General features: G+C 40.5%; 1 protein-coding gene and 2 long non-coding RNA genes across 14 annotated transcripts in view; 1 reads left to right on the top strand and 2 right to left on the bottom strand.

The window, feature by feature from the left end:
• LOC127926693 (uncharacterized) overlaps nt 1-18,998 on the bottom strand; it is a 35,303-nt gene that overhangs the window by 8,693 nt on the left and 7,612 nt on the right. The window lies entirely within an intron of this gene.
• Nucleotides 7,015-18,239, bottom strand: LOC127926690 (tetraspanin-8-like). 3 transcript variants are annotated; one of them, XM_052512183.1, is made up of 9 exons: nt 17,979-18,239; nt 11,704-11,769; nt 11,315-11,431; nt 10,934-11,008; nt 10,597-10,692; nt 9,133-9,231; nt 8,861-8,971; nt 8,595-8,678; nt 7,015-7,609 (listed from the first exon to the last, which is right to left on the bottom strand). In XM_052512183.1, the coding sequence occupies exons 3-9, from the start codon at nt 11,420-11,422 to the stop codon at nt 7,481-7,483; spliced, it is 702 nt and encodes a 233-aa protein (XP_052368143.1). In that variant the 5' UTR covers nt 11,423-11,431; nt 11,704-11,769; nt 17,979-18,239; the 3' UTR covers nt 7,015-7,480. The 3 variants fall into 3 exon arrangements, with proteins under 3 accessions (XP_052368143.1, XP_052368142.1, XP_052368141.1); XM_052512182.1 differs by lacking the exon at nt 17,979-18,239 and adding an exon at nt 17,075-17,359; XM_052512181.1 differs by lacking the exon at nt 17,979-18,239 and adding an exon at nt 13,956-14,194.
• On the top strand, nt 11,776-13,949 carry LOC127926692 (uncharacterized). 9 transcript variants are annotated; one of them, XR_008124874.1, is made up of 3 exons: nt 11,776-12,050; nt 12,117-13,172; nt 13,239-13,949. It is a non-coding gene; the product is annotated as an uncharacterized LOC127926692 (long non-coding RNA). The 9 variants fall into 9 exon arrangements; XR_008124873.1 differs by having other exon boundaries at nt 11,776-12,182; nt 12,315-13,172; XR_008124876.1 differs by having other exon boundaries at nt 11,776-12,380; nt 12,447-13,172.

Below are 18,998 nucleotides of genomic sequence, written 5' to 3'. Positions count from 1 at the left end.
AACCATCTCAAAGTGTGTTTCTAATACACAATGAAATGAAACACTGACTTCCCCTTTTGCTCACCAGGAAACTATTGGGTATGTTGTTGTGGACTGTTATTATCATTGCTTCACTGGAACCTGGTCAAAGCTTCTGTCCTCCTCTGGGTACATTGACTTCAACACAAAACCTGGGAGGCCCATGGTTCTCACTCCTCTCCGTAGACTTATGGAATGGCTGTGAGCTTGTGTGGCCCACCACTTCATGGCTGAGCCGTTGTTGCTCCTAGACGTTTCCACTTCACCATATCAGCACTTACAGTTGACCGGAGCAGCTCTAGCAGAGCATACATTTGATGAACTGACTTGTTGGAAAGTCGGCATCCCATAACGGTGCCACGTAGAAAGTCACTGAGCTCTTCAGTAAGGACATTCTACTGCCAATGTTTGTCTATGGAGATTCCATGGCTGTGTGCTCATACACCTATCTATCAGCAAAGGGTGTGGCTGAAATAGCTGAATCCACTAATTTGACGGGGGGTCCACATCATTTTGTATTTATAGGTTAGCTCTGAGAGCTATCTAGTTGTAAAGACATGTTGGTTTTGAAAGGCTGACTCTAAACGCTGACTGGCTCTGGAAGCTGGTTGGCTGTGGAGCTTGGTTGGACTGGAGGCTCGATTGTTCTGCGGTCACTTTTCAACAAGGGTTGCTTTTGTATGCGTTGACAAACATGGGCTCTTGGACATGCCCATGACCGACACCTATGGGAGAGTGAGCGTCGCCATTCCCGCCATGCTCTATGGCAGGTGAGGAAACCTCTGTTATAACCAAGGGCACTGGGACAGCATTAAGAGCTGCAACATTTCGGTTACTGTTACACTCTGTGCAGCATGCTGGCTTGTTGAAGAGCAGAATCTAAAGCAAATGTAGTTGTCCTTTAGACAATGTTTACGTTCTTCCAGAGGCTTTTGTCTGAATCCTCTACAGCTCTTGAGATGGTGTGGTACTTGTGGATAGGGCACCCTGTGTCTGCGTCCTCAACTGGATGTTGCTGGTAGGCAGGTTTACCAGCCTCTGTTTAGTGTGCTGAGATGGGATTGAATCTTCATGTCTTACTTGGAGTCTCTCTGGTCTTGTCATGGATGTACTTGAGGTTGAAAGGGTAAAGCTGGGGTCGTTCCTCACGTTTGTCTCATTGAGGATGAAAAAGGACAAGTGAAAGGAGGAGAAAGGCCACACGGTGTCGCTGTTTGCAACTCAGTCTGTGACACCCATTTCTCTTGAAGACTGGAGGGTAGCTTCTCTACAATGGGAATGATTCCACGTGCTGTATTTTCAGTTGTATTTATACTTATTAACGATCCCCATTAGTTCCTGTCAAGGCAGTAGCTTCTCTTCCTGGGGTTTATTATGGATCCCCATTAGTTCCTGTCAAGGCAGTAGCTTCTCTTCCTGGGGTTTATTATGGATCCCTGTTAGTTCCTGTCAAGGCAGTAGCTTCTCTTCCTGGGGTTTATTATGGATCCCCATTAGTTCCTGTCAAGGCAGTAGCTTCTCTTCCTGGGGTTTATTATGGATCCCTATTAGTTCCTGCTAAGGCAGCAACTACCCTTCCTGGGGTATATTATGGATCCTTATTGGTTCCTGCCAAGGAATCAGCTACTCTTCCTGGGGTTTATTATGGATCCCTATTGGTTCCTCCCAAGGCAGCAGCTACTCTTTCTGGGGTTTATTACGGATCCCCCTTAGATCCTGCTAAGGCAGTCAGCCCTCCAAAACCAACAAGTCTTTAAACCAGACAGCTCTCAGAGCTGAACTATATGTACAAAAGTATTTGTATTCGGCTATTTCAGTCACACCCATTGCCGACAGGTGTATAAAATTAGGCACACAGCTATGCAATCTCCATAGACAAACATTGACAGTAGAATGGCCTTACTGAAGAGTTTAGAGACTTTCAACGTGGCACAATCATAGGATGCCACCTTTCCAACAAGTCAGATCGCCAAATATTGAAACAATCTTGAAGCATAGATTCTGATTGGTCAGACCAACATTGAACAGTCCTTACCACGGGTACTTCCTGTTTAAATTTCTGCCTATAGGATGGGAGGAGCAAAATGGAGGTGTGATCTGATTTTCTGAAAGGAGGGTGGGGGAGGGCCTTGTAGCCATCCCAGAAGGGGGAGAAACAATGGTCCAGAGTTCTCGATGCCCGATAGTAGCACAGGAGATGTGTTGATAGAACTTCGGTAGCATACTCCTCAGATGTATGTTATTAAAGTCCCCAGCTACAATAAATGCAGCCTCAGGATATGCAGTTTCCAGTTTCCACAAAGTCCAGTGTATTACTTTGTGCCCCTTCAGAGTTTTGGGTGCATGACGCCTCTGCTAGGGAGAAGGTTTTTGTAAAGTTACCCGTAATGTTACCCTAATGTTTGAGTGTCCAGTTTTCCGTTGTTTAGGGGGACCTTCTATCTGTATGTTAGGTTCTACGTTCTGGTGCAAATCCAGTCAGACACCAAAGGAAGCTCAGACTAGATTTATTCCACCCAAAACTGGATGCTGCTGCTGCAAGCACACATAGAATTCACACAAGCATATATATACACCTTTCAATTAGGAGTCACCTCCTTGTATGTCTGGAATACAATCAGTCTCTGTTGTTGGGCAGGAACTGAGTCAGGTCCCCCTATTGGTGTAATCGTGGCCCAGCCTGAGTGCAGGACCTTTGTGGGCAGGGAGGTGTGTGTGAGAGAGAAAAGGCTATAGTTGAAGGGTTGATGGGATGTGCCACTATAGCCTCCCTCGTAGAAGTTTATTCTCTTCAACTTTGTCCTCACTTCGATGTGGAAGTCTCTCCCAGGCCTAGTTCCACCGAAACTCGCATGATCTTACCAGGAACTGAGACTCGCCTGTGGTTCTTTACCTACTTCCTTAGAAATATTAATATGCAGAAATAACATATCTGGCCGTACAGAGACATTCTGGACTTCCCTTTGTCTCTCCAGCTCCAACATCTTAACCAATAACAAATTATTACTACTAATAAGCACTTTTTGTGATTATAAACAGACTCATTATGCATCGAAAACTGGCTCAAGTCAAATAGTTTGCAACAATCTTCCTTCTGGAACGTTCCACTTCACCTATAAAGCATAATGACTTGAGCAGACTGAACATTTCTGGGATCTTTTATTTCAGCTCATGAAACATGTGATCAACACTTTACATGTTGCATTTATATTTTTTAAATATGTTTTTCAGTGGACAATATTTATGTTTAATGGACGTGGCAAGAACATCCATGTGTCCAGTTTTGTAAGGGTTAGGAGAATATTCCATCAACGTCCCAACAAACATACACAGAACATGGCTGCTATGTTCTCAGAAAACAAGATTAAGTAAAGGAGAGCCGCACGCTCTATTAGCTCAAATGCCTAAATATTTACGTCCAACATTTTGACAGACAAGCTATCTTCGTGTTCTCAGAACATAAGATATTCATGTTCTAGACACGTTTCAAGAACATTTCTGTGTATCAGTTGTCAGGACGTCGCCTGATGGAACAAAACAAATAGAAATGGTTTCATTACATGTCAAGACTTGTTAGTGTTGTCATGCCAATCAAGGCCCTGATTGGTGAACCACTGATCCATTCATAGCTCTTTTTTTTGTTGGCAAGTGACACTCACACAGAATGCTTTTAACATAACATCATCAAATGAGATATTTGACTACAATTGTGCATGTTAGTTTATACAATAATTATTATTCTACAGTTCTCACCAGTGATTTGAACTCATAACCTCTTGTTTCACGGTATGTCTAGCTTTCTGCTACACTACCATGTCCATATCATGTACTGATTAATCTGACCATTCTCATAATTGATTTGATTGACTTATTTCATCCATTTAAGGGCTTTCAGAACAGTTGTCTAATGTTGGTGGTGCATTTTAACCTGTTTTAATTGATACTCTTGAATCCCTTTTTCGTGAGAGTATTTTTAACAGAGGTGTCAAGTTGTTTCAAATCGGCACAAGTGTCTGGTGAGTAGGGGGTAGGGTTTGTTCTGGACAGGACAGGGCCTAACTATAGTGGCCCAATAAGCACATGTCCTAGCGATATCCCTTATTGGGACAGTGGTGAAGGTGTTTGTCATTGGTCTTTGGTCTTGTGTTCAAGACCCACTTAACAAAAACACGTTAATGTCATTATTTTGGCATCAGTTACAACAGACCTATCTGATCGAATTTAAAATTAGTTTGTCATCAAACGATAGGAATATGTGCGTTTTCCCCTTGAGCACGAATTGTAATTGACCACATTTCTACTACCTCATAAATGGTCAGTATTTATTCATTCTACATAGCTGAGCATCTCAAAAATAACTCCATGGTCATTTTGAAATCTACACCACATATATAATGCACAACAAACGTGTCATTGACAAACTTATTTTGAATTAGATCAGATAGGTGTTTAACTGCTGCCAAATAATGACATGAACATATATTGGTACTAATGTGAGAGTAGGGTGACTCCCCTAGAGAGTATTGAACCCAGGACAACAGCACCAATGCCAAACCCTAACCACTGTCCAATAACAGCTATCACTATGGCACGTGCTTATTGGGCCAGTATAGTTAGGCCCTGTCCAATAGAAACCGTACCTCCTCCTCCCTAGGAGGATATGAAAGAGCTGTATAGGTGATATGTAGAGCCGTTTGCACACTCTAGCCTGCATCTAGCTGATCTAAGATGTAATCATTCGTCCAAAAGTTGCAAATGTGAGTTTCTGTTGGACAAATTCAGGTATGTTTATTTCTGTTTCGTTCCGTTTGCTTCTGTTTAAGGTTTTTCTTTTAACAGAATCGGAGGAATGAACACACACCTGATCACACGCAAACACAATTCACTTTCAAAGCAGCCACATAAAAACCGCATTAACACTTTGCTCGTTGTATATAGAATTCCCTCTTGCAATTACCAACTTGCTCTCATCCTCTCACCTTTTCCATTCGCTTGTGGACTTTAGTGCACAACACATCAGCTGTCTGTAACCAGGAGAAAAAAACCTTTACAAGCCAAACCTTCATATCATGACTGCTAACCGCTACACACAGCCTACAGTGGCAAACATTCATTAAACCAAGAGCTTATCTTGACTTGAATGAGTTCCAGAGTTGGATAGCCATAGCCAACTAAGTAACATAGCATCCTTCTCTGTTTGAGCCAGGTATTTGAATAGGCTAAACTAGCTAGCTGCATTCCCTAGCTAAGTGAAAGTGAAGAAAAGAATACAACCAAACATAGCTATCTATCTCTCTCTCCTCTCTCTCTCTATCTCTCTCTGTCTCCATCTCTCTCTCTCTTTCTCTCTCTATCTGTCTCCATCTCTCTCTCTGTCTCTCTCTCTCTTTCTCTCTGTCTTGCTTCTCCTTAATTTTGGAAGAAATTAATTTGTTCAACTATTGTCTTTTTCTCTCATTGAGTCATCTACTCACCACATGTTATGCACTGCAGTGCTAGCTAGCTGTAGCTTATTCTTTCAGTACTATATTAATTCTCTGATCTTCTAATTGGGTGGACAACGTCAGTTCATCTTGCAATTGGCTCTGACGTTGTCACAATTTCTGTGTAAGTCTATGGAAGTGGTTAAGAACCATGAGTTCTCTAGGTTTTGTATTAAAGTCAATGTACCCAGAGGAGGATAGAAGCTCGCTGTCCTCTAGCTACACCATGGTGCTACCCTACAGACTGCTGCTGAGGCTACTGTAGACCTTTAGTGCAAACAGTGTGTTTTAATCATTTATTTGCTGACCTGAATATATATAGTATAGTTTTATTAAAAATATAACTTTTTAAATGTTTCCCTGTTTGTATTTTTCAGAAATGCACTGAGGCGGATGGTCCTCCACACTTTGAGATCATTGTGAGGGGATTTCACCAGTGGTTGAATGGGGAATTGGGCTTCCAGGGAAAATGTTGTTCGATGTTGCAGAAGTAACCAAGTGAGGCGGAACTTAGGGAAGGGTCAAATATGTGAGGCTTATTTGATCTAATAGTTCTGTGATGTTTAGGCTGTTACAAATGTACTGATATAAGTGGATGCAAGTTACATTCTGGCAACTTTAAGTAAAATAACTTAGTTGTGTATCTGCTTTCTCATTGGCTAGAATGTTACAACCTGATCTCCCCTGTCTTTGATCATTGAAGAGATGCATTTCCATTGTTAGAGCGGTCACTATCTAGTCAATATAACAGATAAACATTGGTCTGGTGCTGTGTTTACGTATGCATGCTATCAACGTGGAAAAGAGGCCTAGTACAGGATCTGATAGGGCCAAGCAGTGGAATAGTGGGGAGGTTTTAGTGGGTGTAGGGTCTGATAGGGCCAAGTAGTGGAATAGTGGGGAGGTTTTAGTGGGTGTAGGGTCTGATAGGGCCAAGTAGTGGAATAGTGGGGAGGTTTTAGTGGGTGTAGGGTCTGATAGGGCCAAGTAGTGGAATAGTGGGGAGGTTTTAGTGGGTGTAGGATCTGATAGGGCCAAGTAGTGGAATAGTGGGGAGGTTTTAGTGGGTGTAGGATCTGATAGTGCCAAGTAGTGGAATAGTGGTGAGGTTTTAATGGGTGTAGGATTTGATAGGGCCAAATAGTGGAATAGTGGTGAGGTTTTAATGGGTGTAGGATTTGATAGGGCCAAATAGTGGAATAGTGGTGAGGTTTTAATGGGTGTAGGATCTGATAGGGCCAAGTAGGCTGAAAAGAGGAAGAGAGAGGAGGAGGAGAGGAGGAAGAGAGAGGAGAGAGCAGGAGGAAAAGAGGAAGAAAGAGGAGGAGGAGAGGAGGAAGAGAGAGGAGAGAGCAAGTGGAAAAGAGGAAGAAGGAGGAGGAGGAGAGGAGGAAGAGAGAGGAGAGAGCAGGAGGAAAAGACAAAGGCAGAAAATAAAATAAGGATGGGGACAAAGGACAAAGGACAAAAGTCATTGGAAGAAATGGTTGTCGAATAAAGAAGGACCATAATGTTAAAAGATGATTGTCCCTTTATTCAAGACACTGTAACCAACACTTAGGCACTTCAACGGTTAAATGGTTGAACAGTAACACTTTGGACAACACAGTAGAGATGTCTAATAATGTCCTGAGTTGTCCTTTCATGTGTGTTATGAGTATGTACATAATAGGAGTGCATTGCTAACCTGATCCCAGATCTGTTTGTGGTCTTGCCAACGGTCGTTCTGCCCCTGAACAAGGCGGTTTAACCCACTGTTCCCCGGTAGGCCGTCATTGTAAATAAGAAGTTGTTTGTAACTGACTTGCCTAGCTAAATAAAGGCCATCGTGCCAGTCTGTCATTGCCAAGTCAACTCTTTGTCACCCATTGTCATGTTTGGCTTGACACAAATGAGTGACAGGAGTTGTCATGATGGCACAAACAGACTGGCACTCAGACTAGTGCATTGAGTCTCCTTCACAAGAGGACCATTTCATTTCAGACACTCTCTGCTGTGTCACACAGCTCCCTGTATTGAGGTGGTTGAGAGGTGAAGATCACAGGTGGCACATCAACCTTTCTTCTCATCTGGCAGAGTATTGTGATGGCCAGGACAACTCCAACATCCTGAGGACCAGACACACAGTAACGGTTCAGTCAGGATTGACGGAGCAGGTGACCAGATGCTGAGTGTGATAGATGATGGTTCAATCTAATAGGCCTACACTCAACACCTATGGTAAAAATCACTATGGTACAGCGTAGGGGTGTGATAGAAAAATTACATATTTACCTGATTTGTTAATTATTAATAGTTTGCAATTAATGTTTAATAGATAGAAGGATATTTCTGTCCTGTTAGTTTCTATTTTATTATGGTCTCCACTCTAGTTCCCTGCAGCTAATCTGGGCATATGGTCACCAGAGATGATTTGAGCTGACAAATGAGTTAAAGACTGCATTACATAGTAAAGATGTGATGGGTGTAACCAAGAGAGGAGTTTAGAACAATTCCTCATTGTCTCTAAATCATTCTTCCATCTTGGAAACTAAGCCAGGGTGGGGTTAAGACAACAACCCAAGTGCAGATAACGACAGGATGCAGCCAGTGGCTTATGATACTCCTTGGTCTGCATGGGGGGGGTTGAACAACCATGACTGAGCATTGTTACTGTCTGTATTTGTTTGTAAGGTTAAGAGGTTAGGGGGGGGGTCAACCATCCTCAGTATTGCAATAATTAATCAATATTAAATAAAGATGATTGTTTGAAGAAATGACCAAGTCTCTCTCAGTACTGAATTTCCACGACAGTTAGCTTCCTGACTTTCAGATGTTTTAATTGTTCTTGTTTACTTGTATGTACTGTGTACTGCAATTCAGATTTTAGCTGCCACATCGGTAATAATTATAATAAACAAATACTACTAAAGTTTTCAATTCGGGTAGTCAATTGAATTTCATTTCCTGAATTGAAAAATCCACTACGGACTATTTTGGGGGAATTGAATTTCAATTGATTTGATTGAAAAAACTGAATGGACCCCAACCCTGAAATAATAATAAATAATAATAAATGGATAAATAGTACAGACAGAGATCTGAAATACATACCCATAATGCTGTCAGTGCTACTAATGTTCCTATCATCAGGCTGATTGCATAGCCCATGGAAGAGAGCAGGATGGGAAGACATGGCTGAAAATGACAAATTTAGAGTTTATCATTTTGTGAGAAAAACAAGAGTATGTGTGTCCGTATTATATCAGAACAAATATCAGTTTATTGTATCAGAGACTGTATCAGTACTGTAAATCCTCTTTGTATATCAAACTAGAATTATGGCATTGTAATGGTGTAGTGGAATGACATGATTTTACCTCTTTATATACCAGCATGTGTTCATCCATTAATCCCTTGTGGTCATCATCCTCAGACATATCACTGTTGGGATAGTGAATAACAAATATTGTATTGTTACCACGAGCAACCTGAAATAGAATGTGACATGGGCTCATTAAAATATACCAATTGATCTTCCCGAAAGACATAACAGATTTATTTAACACAGACTGACACACTGAATCCTCCTCAGCATACACACAACAACAACATCATCATCAAGTTAACTTATTTAACACTGCAGACTCACACATTCAAAGTCTGTTGAGTCCTCATCAGAACAGAGACAGGAGATGGGGATGTCTGTGCCCCAGTCTTGGTAGCCTTGTACGAGCCCACAGCATTTGAACTGAAAGTGAAGGAAACAGAACAACAGACACTTTAAAACATGTAATGATTTCCAGAACTATAAGGCCTTGAAGCCTACTCCATGGAGACATCTCCAATGAAAGAGCTTTTAGTCCAGGACTATAAGGCCTTGAAGCCTACTCCATGGAGACATCTCCAATGAAAGAGCTTTTAGTCCAGAACTATAAGGCCTTGAAGCCTACTCCATGGAGACATCTCCAATGAAAGAGCTTTTAGTCCAGGACTATAAGGCCTTGAAGCCTACTCCATGGAGACATCTCCAATGAAAGAGCTTTTAGTCCAGAACTATAAGGCCTTGAAGCCTACTCCATGGAGACTTCTCCAATGAAAGAGCTTTTAGTCCAGAACTATAAGGCCTTGAAGACTACTGCATGGAGACATCTCCAATGAAAGAGCTTTTAGTCCAGAACTATAAGGCCTTGAAGCCTACTCCATGGAGACATCTCCAATGAAAGAGCTTTTAGTCCAGAACTATAAGGCCTTGAAGCCTACTCCATGGAGACATCTCCAATGAAAGAGCTTTTAGTCCAGGACTATAAGGCCTTGAAGCCTACTCCATGGAGACATCTCCAATGAAAGAGCTTTTAGTCCAGAACTATAAGGCCTTGAAGCCTACTCCATGGAGACTTCTCCAATGAAAGAGCTTTTAGTCCAGAACTATAAGGCCTTGAAGACTACTGCATGGAGACATCTCCAATGAAAGAGCTTTTAGTCCAGAACTATAAGGCCTTGAAGCCTACTCCATGGAGACATCTCCAATGAAAGAGCTTTTAGTCCAGAACTATAAGGCCTTGAAGCCTACTCCATGGAGATATCTCCAATGAAAGAGCTTTTAGTCCAGAACTATAAGGCCTTGAAGCCTACTCCATGGAGACATCTCCAATGAAAGAGATTTTAGTCCAGAACTATAAGGCCTTGAAGACTACTCCATGGAGACATCTCCAATGAAAGAGCTTTTAGTCCAGAACTATAAGGCCTTGAAGACTACTCCATGGAGACATCTCCAATGAAAGAGCTTTTAGTCCAGAACTATAAGGCCTTGAAGCCTACTCCATGGAGACATCTCCAATGAAAGAGCTTTTAGTCCAGGACTATAAGGCCTTGAAGCCTACTCCATGGAGACATCTCCAATGAAAGAGCTTTTAGTCCAGGACTAGGTTTACATCATCTGTGTCCGGAAAACACATCGCAGACACTTTTTTATCCAAAACAACCCCATTTGTACAGTGTCTACCAGCCCCAAAGACTCACCCATGGAAAAACCTACCTAATTACAAAGGTGGAAGCACACAACCTGTCCTGAATTGTCCGAGACCTTAAGAAGTACTCAATGAAGGTGACTTACATTAGCTTGAAAGTAGTATATCTGTTCTATATCGTTTTGTTTCGCTCCACTGAGAGGCATCATGGCTAGGTCTTCCTTTCTGCTTAACTCCTCCATCTTGAAATGAATGAGGTTTACATTGAATGTTATATTCACAGCTAAAACCTATACAGTAATCATCTACGACTTTGATAGGAACAGACTGAATTATCAAGAGTCAGATATATTCCACCATCATGCTTTATACTATAACATTTATGTTACATTTAACTCTAATATATTTTCACCGGAACAGCAAACAAACATTGGCTCAAGGTTGAATTGAAAAGGTAAGATACATATAAGCTGTAGACTGTACCTTGTGTTTGGCTTGATATACTTTCACACACTCCACAAACAGGTATAGGCTGGCCAGTGACATACCTACTGAAAACTACACACATATTGGGGTTGTCAAGCAAAATCAATACTTAAAGGTTCATTCAAATCTAAATCACTTCAAACCATATCACACTTTCTGGGAAACATGTTGGAAACAGGTCATGGGAAAATGGTTGAGTTGAGTTCTAAGGCCATGACTTGTCAGAAAGGAACCGTTTTGCACGTCGGTAGACACTAACCTGATCCCAGATCTGTTTGTGTTGTATAGCCAACCCCTATGGTCATTGTCCAAGACAACACCAACAGATCTTGGACCAGGGCAGCTACTACTTTAGGGTACAGGTCTTGGCAAGCTTACCAGAATCACAGCCCACTTCTTCTCCTTGCGAGCTCCATAGACCCCAAAGATTGACAGGACCAGGGTTGCTGCTTCTAGGACATACAGAACTGCTATCCCTGGCAGCATCTTGTCTATCTGTGAGTAGGAAGACAAGTCAAATTCATGAAATGGCAATTATGGGTTTATAATCATAATATTACAATGATACTGCTGGATTCTAGCCTGGTCTCAGATCTGTTTATGCTGTATAGCCAACTCCTATGGTTGTTGTCATGCCAAACACTGTAGGAGTTGGAAAGACAGCACAAACAGATCTGGGACCAGGCTAGATGGACACAGAATTATTATAACAAAATGTGTATGACATAATAAGAAAATGCAATAGGAGCTATAAAAATAACAATTACTTCTTCTGATTGGTGGAAGTACCCATGTCCAAATAAGGTGATGGCCAACAAGAGGGAGCTGATGATCTGAAGAGAATACAACACATGATACAATCATTACAATGTACAGGGTATTATAGTGAGAATTATACTGATAATGCACAGTAAAGGTTGATACAATCATTACAATGTACAGGGTATTATAGTGAGAATTCTACTGATAATGCACAGTAAAGGTTGATACAGTCATTACAATGTACAGGGTATTATAGTGAGAATTCTACTGATAATGCACAGTAAAGGTTGATACAATCATTACAATGTACAGGGTATTATAGTGAGAATTCTACTGATAATGCACAGTAAAGGTTGATACAGTCATTACAATGTACAGGGTATTATAGTGAGAATTCTACTGATAATGCACAGTAAAGGTTGATACAATCATTACAATGTACAGGGTATTATACTGAGAATTCTACTGATAATGCACAGTAAAGGTTGATACAGTCATTACAATGTACAGGGTATTATACTGAGAATTCTACTGATAATGCACAGTAAAGGTTGATACAGTCATTACAATGTACAGGGTATTATACTGAGAATTCTACTGATAATGCACAGTAAAGGTTGATACAATCATTACAATGTACAGGGTATTATACTGAGAATTCTACTGATAATGCACAGTAAAGGTTGATACAGTCATTACAATGTACAGGGTATTATAGTGAGAATTCTACTGATAATGCACAGTAAAGGTTGATACAATCATTACAATGTACAGGGTATTATAGTGAGAATTCTACTGATAATGCACAGTAAAGGTTGATACAGTCATTACAATGTACAGGGTATTATAGTGAGAATTCTACTGATAATGCACAGTAAAGGTTGATACAATCATTACAATGTACAGGGTATTATACTGAGAATTCTACTGATAATGCACAGTAAAGGTTGATACAGTCATTACAATGTACAGGGTATTATACTGAGAATTCTACTGATAATGCACAGTAAAGGTTGATACAGTCATTACAATGTACAGGGTATTATACTGAGAATTGTACTGATAATGCACAGTAACGGTTGATACAATCATTACAATGTACAGGGTATTATACTGAGAATTCTACTGATAATGCACAGTAAAGGTTGATACAATCATTACAATGTACAGGGTATTATACTGAGAATTCTACTGATAATGCACAGTAAAGGTTGATACAATCATTACAATGTACAGGATATTATTCTGATAATTCTACTGATAATGCACAGTAAAGGTATATACAATCATTACAATGTACAGGGTATTATACTGAGAATTCTACTGATAATGCACAGTAAAGGTTGATACAATCATTACAATGTACAGGGTATTATACTGAGAATTCTACTGATAATGCACAGTAAAGGTTGATACAATCATTACAATGTACAGGGTATTATTCTGATAATTCTACTGATAATGCACAGTAAAGGTATATACAATCATTACAATGTACAGGGTATTATTCTGATAATTCTACTGATAATGCACAGTAAAGGTATATACAATCATTACAATGTACAGGGTATTATTCTGAGAATTCTACTGATAATGCACAGTAAAGGTTGATACAATCATTACAATGTACAGGGTATTATACTGGAATTCTACTGATAATGCACAGTAAAGGTTGATACAATCATTACAATGTACAGGGTATTATTCTGGGAATTCTACTCATGCTTCATCATGAGTCATGAGGGATGGAATTATTTACAGGGTTTGTGAGCAGAGGGTTAATGAGTTTACAATATTTCATATGTATCATTTATAAATAGCCTATCAATGATTACATGAATAGCTGAAATGTTCATTTAGTTGGCTGTTTACTAATCAAATATACTTACAAACCCTTGGTGGTATGCCGTGTGTCTGAGTTAATAAACATGACATAACTTCATAACATGCTGCAGCTTAAGTAGAATATGCTGAGACAATAAATACATATGTTGGAACACATCCCCACAAGCCACACCTAAAAAAACGGATTCCAGAGAAAGTTTAAACATCACAGCTGATATCAAATGGTAACTACGTAGGCTACAACATCTATTTTCTTTTACTTCTTAGTTCTTCAACAACAACAAGCGCTGCAATAAATGTGGGGATGGAAGTCATATAACTAAACGTGTCTACACGGTAATAAGTGACCGATAAAAAAAACGAATTCATCAACTCGAATGAAATAAGGCCAATAGACTGGAAGATCACTTACCCCTATCAAGACACACACACAAATGAACGCCCGTTTTACCCAGATATGAATTCTTCCCATTTTAATATTTGGTTATGATACAAACAACAGCTTAGATAAATTGTTCACTTCAGAGAGGGGCTAACTTAAATGCAGAAAATGGATCGCTCGATTTCTTTAACCGGTTTTTCTTGTCTAACGACTCAAACTGAATTATTCCGCTGCTCTATGTTCGCTACATACTTTGGAGAATAAACTAAGGTCCATGGGCGTGGCGTATCGTTTTGACAGAGCAAAGGTCTTTGTTGACATACTGCTGAATGGTGTTTGGTTACATGGGGGACTAGCCCACATGAACGCAACCTCCCATGTTATGTTGGCCAGTGCACGATGGCTAGAGATCAGGCAGGCTAAAAGGAACTACATGGTCAATCTGCTGTCTGCGTTGGCCTTGCAGCATTTATGGTGATAGGGCCTCTACTTCTTACGCTTTGCGGAGCAGCGCAGAACTGTTAACGTTTTGATCCCAGCGCGACAGAAATGAAGCGCCCCGCACTCTTGGCCTCACACGCCAGCAGTGAACATTGCAGAAACATAACGCTGTGCTGCATATCTCACCGCTTTCTTTCATGTGCTGTGCTCTCCTGACGTCAAATAATCAACACTTCTTCATATTGATTCAATGGTTTGTGGTCAGTTAACCAATGGAATATGGTGTCAATATTATAAAAACGAAATATATATTAGCAAATACAAATTACAAGTGCTATAAACTATATCGTTATTTTCCATGAAGAAACGTTCAGTTTCTGCAAAATGTTCACTGCAAGCGTTCGAGGCCAAGGCTTAATTTCGGTAGCGCAGGAATCAACCATCCGAGACTTGTCAAGGATCAAATCAAATCAACGTTTCACAACAGGTGAAATGCCTTACAGTGAAATGCTTACTTACCGGCTCTAACCAATAGTGCAAAAAAAGGAACGTAATAGGTAAGTAAAGAAAAAAACAACAGTAAAAAGACAGGCTATACACAATAGTCTGGGTAGCCATTTGATTACCTGTTCAGGAGTCTTATGGCTTGGGGGTAAAAACTGTTGAGAAGCCTTTTTGTCCTAGACTTGGCACTCCGGTACCGCTTGCCATGCGGTAGTAGAGATAACAGTATATGACTGGGGTGGCTAGGGTCTTTGACAATTTGTAGGGCCTTCCTCTGACACCGCCTGGTGTAGAGGTCCTGGATGGCAGACATCTTAGCCCCAGTGATGTACTGGGCCATACGCACTACCCTCTGTAGTGCCTTGCGGTCAGAGGCCGAGCAATTGCCATACCAGGCAGTGATGCAACCAGTCAGAATGCTCTCGATGTTGCAGCTGTAGAACCTTTTGAGGATCTCAGGACCCCTGACAAATCTTTTTAGTTTCCTGAGGGGGAATAGGCTTTGTCGTGTCCTCTTCACAACTGTCTTGGTGTGTTTGGACCGTTCTAGTTTGTTGTTGATGTGGAACATTATCTTCACACAAGATCAGAAGATCAAGAAAACTGATTTGAAGTGTATCAGATTGCATAGTAAATCTCAAATGATCAGAACAGGAGTTAAGAAAAGCATGGAACGCCTGGAGCTGTTTTGCATCACCCCTCCACAGAACAAAAATATCATCAATATACCGTTTCCAAATGATGTTAGGCAAGATTTTTTTTGTTGAGGGGATTGAAAATAGACTGTTTCTCCATGTAACCCACATACAAATTAGCATAGTTAGGAGCCATGGGGGATCCCATAGCAGTACCCTTCGTCTGAATAAAGAAATCATTTAGAAACATGAAATAGTTATGTGTGAGTACTATTTCAGACAATGTTATAATGCAGTCACTGGAATGTAGTTCATTAGGATCACGTTGCAGAAGAAAATGTTCCATAGATTCAATACCGCCCTCATATTGTGTATAACGACTCAACATCAAAAGTAACACAAGGTATTCTCAGGGAGAGGATCAAGAGATTCAATGATAGCGATCATACTGCTGGTGTCCTTTACAAAGGAGGGGAGCTGTTCTGCGAGTGGTCTAATAAAAAAGTCAACAAAAGTAGATAGAGGGGCTGTTACTGCATCAATGCCCGCTACAATAGGGCGCCCTGGAGGTTTTGTAACATTCTTGTGTAATTTCGGCAAAGTGTAGAAAGTGGCAATTTTAGGGTGTTGAATAGCCAAAAAGTTATGTTCTTTTTTGGTTATCTTATCAGAACTTAAATACCCATCTAGGACAGTAAAGATAGTATTCTGAAATTGGGAAGTTGGGTCATTTCTGAGTTTCTTGTAAAAGGTGTTGTCAAGCAGCTGTCTATGACACTCATTTACATAAACTGTCCTATACATGAGTACAACCGACCCACCCTTATCAGCAGGACGAATAAGGACTGTCCTATACATGAGTACAACCGACCCACCCTTATCAGCAGGACGAATAAGGACTGTCCTATACATGAGTACAACCGACCCACCCTTATCAGCAGGACGAATAAGGACTAACGTATCGGATTGTAAATCAAGCAAAGCTTGTTTTTCATCCTTAGGTAAATTATGGAAAGATTTGGACCCCTGTTTATTCTTAAGTAGCTGTCCAACATCTTTTTCCATAAGTCTGCAATATGTCTCAGAGTGATTGCGATTGGCTGGAGGTATAAAATAACTCTTGCTTCTAAAAGGAGTCAAAGTATGTACAGGAGAGCAATCTACTGGTTCAATAGAAGTGTCAGAATTAGGGGAGCTAAAGTATTCCCATAAACGGATGTTTCTAAAAAACTTAAACATGTCTACCTTTATTAATCTTCTTGTGACTCCCCATCCCGGGTCCGGGAGCGTAATCATCGACTGACACTAATTAGCATAATGCAACGCAACGGACATAAATCTTCCTAGAAAATCTTCCGATTCATGAAAATCACAAGTGAAATATATTGGAACACAGCTTAGCCTTTTGTTAATCACCCTGTCATCTCAGATTTTCAAAATATGCTTTACAGCCAAAGCTAGACAAGCATTTGTGTAAGTTTATCGATAGACTAGCATAGCATTATGCCTTGCTTGTAGCAGGCAACCTTGTCACGAAAATCAGAAAAGCAATCAAATTAAATTGTTTACCTTTGATGAACTTCTGATGTTTTCACTCACGAGACTCCCAGGTAGATAGCCAAAGTTCATTTTTCCCAAAATATTATTTTTGTAGGAGAAATAGCTCCGTTTGTTCTTCACGTTTGGCTGAGAAATCGCACGGAAATTGCAGTCACGAAAACTGCAAAAATATTCCAAATTAGCTCCATAATATTGACAGAAACATGGCAAACGTTGTTTATAATCAATCCTCAAGGTGTTTTTCAAATATCTATTCGATAATATATCCTTCGGGACAATTCGTTTTTCAGTAGGACCGATTGGAGTAATGGCTACCTCTGTATTTTACACGAGAGTCACCCTGGGAGCCATCAGGTGACCACTTACGCAATGTAGCCGCCTATGGCTATTCTTCAACATAAATGCGTAAAACTATGTCACAATGCTGTAGACACATTGGGGAATACGTAGAAAGCGTAAACTGGTTGATAGCACATTCACAGCTCAATAGGGACTCATTGGAACACAGGCTTTCAAAATATGGGGCACTTCCGGATTGGATTTTTCTCAGGCTTTCGCCTGCAACATCAGTTCTGTTATACTCACAGACAATATCTTTACAGTTTTGAAAACGTTAGTGTTTTCTATCCAAAGCTGTCAATTATATGCATATTCTAGCATCTTGTCCTGACAAAATATCCCGTTTAAAAGGGAACGTTTTTTTCAAAAATGAAAATACTGCCCCTAGAGTCGCAACAGGTTTTAACATCAACATCGTTGCACTGGGTTGTAGGCACAAAATATAACCCTTTATTAAGCAAAGAGACATGGGCAGGGCTCAATATCTTGCTTGATAAATTAAAGACACTCAGTCCCGTGGGTTATGGGACCGTGTGAACGGTCTCCTCTGCCTCTGATAGTCGTTTCTTCTTACCCTGTCGAGTGCGGCATCTCGTCGATGCGCGTGCCTGCGGCCTCCTCCGCCCTTCCGTCCGTCCAGTCTCTCGTTGAATAAAAAACTACCACGGGAAGCGCTGGTTGTAGAGCGTTGATCAGACGGGGTGGATAGAAGGAAGCGGCATCCCTCCTGCGTCTGTCATGGAGATGAGGAGCAGGACCTCGTCAGGGTTTCTCCAGAAGTAGACTTTATCCTCGGCCTTGTCTTTTTTGTCTTGGTTGAATTTCTTGATTTTAAGTTCCTTTATGAGCGCTTGGTTAGTTTTCATCAGTTCATTGAATATGCCATCATCATTAACAGCTATTTTTAAAGCTGTCTTTAATCGTGTTATCCATTACAATAAATAAATCCTTCTTCAACTGGTCAACAATTAACGTCATTAAACCAATAGAGCATTTGTTCAGGATGGCACACCAGCGCTCACAGAAGTCATCTGTAAGCGAGATGGTTATTTTTGCCACCTGAGTCCCCGTGGAATAATGCATTGACGCACATAATCACTAAGAGTGACTATATGTAGATGCGTTCTCGTCTGGCGATTAGATAAACGCAACAGTTCTTTCGAGAGGTCAGAATTACCTCCCGGAAGAATGACGGGAGTCTGAAACCTTGAAGATTTAACATAGTTTATTGGGTGCTTCTCTCTTCAATACAGTTTTCAGTTGGCTCTCTCTCATTCAACTGTCTTGGCTAGTCTTATACAATTCCAAATATCCAACGTGCTAAAACACTATTTGTAAAAAGGTATAAATTACCATTTTATCTCATAGATACATTATTAAAATGTCATTCTCAAAATATCTCTAAATACAGCCAGTTAGAATGTTTCCACTCTGTGTGAATGTTCGTTGGTCCTGTCTCCATGACTACGACAGGCTAGCTTGACTGGAGCTAACTTTAGCCGACGTTAGCTCTATGCTAACAGACTTTTATAAATCAATTAAACTATAAAAACCTTATAAAAAAAAACACAATTATATCATTACATTCCGCTTA

This window comes from Oncorhynchus keta, unplaced genomic scaffold (assembly GCF_023373465.1).
Source record: "Oncorhynchus keta strain PuntledgeMale-10-30-2019 unplaced genomic scaffold, Oket_V2 Un_contig_8047_pilon_pilon, whole genome shotgun sequence".
Taxonomy (NCBI): Eukaryota; Metazoa; Chordata; class Actinopteri; order Salmoniformes; family Salmonidae; genus Oncorhynchus; species Oncorhynchus keta.
This window is presented reverse-complemented; position numbering and strand designations above follow the sequence as displayed.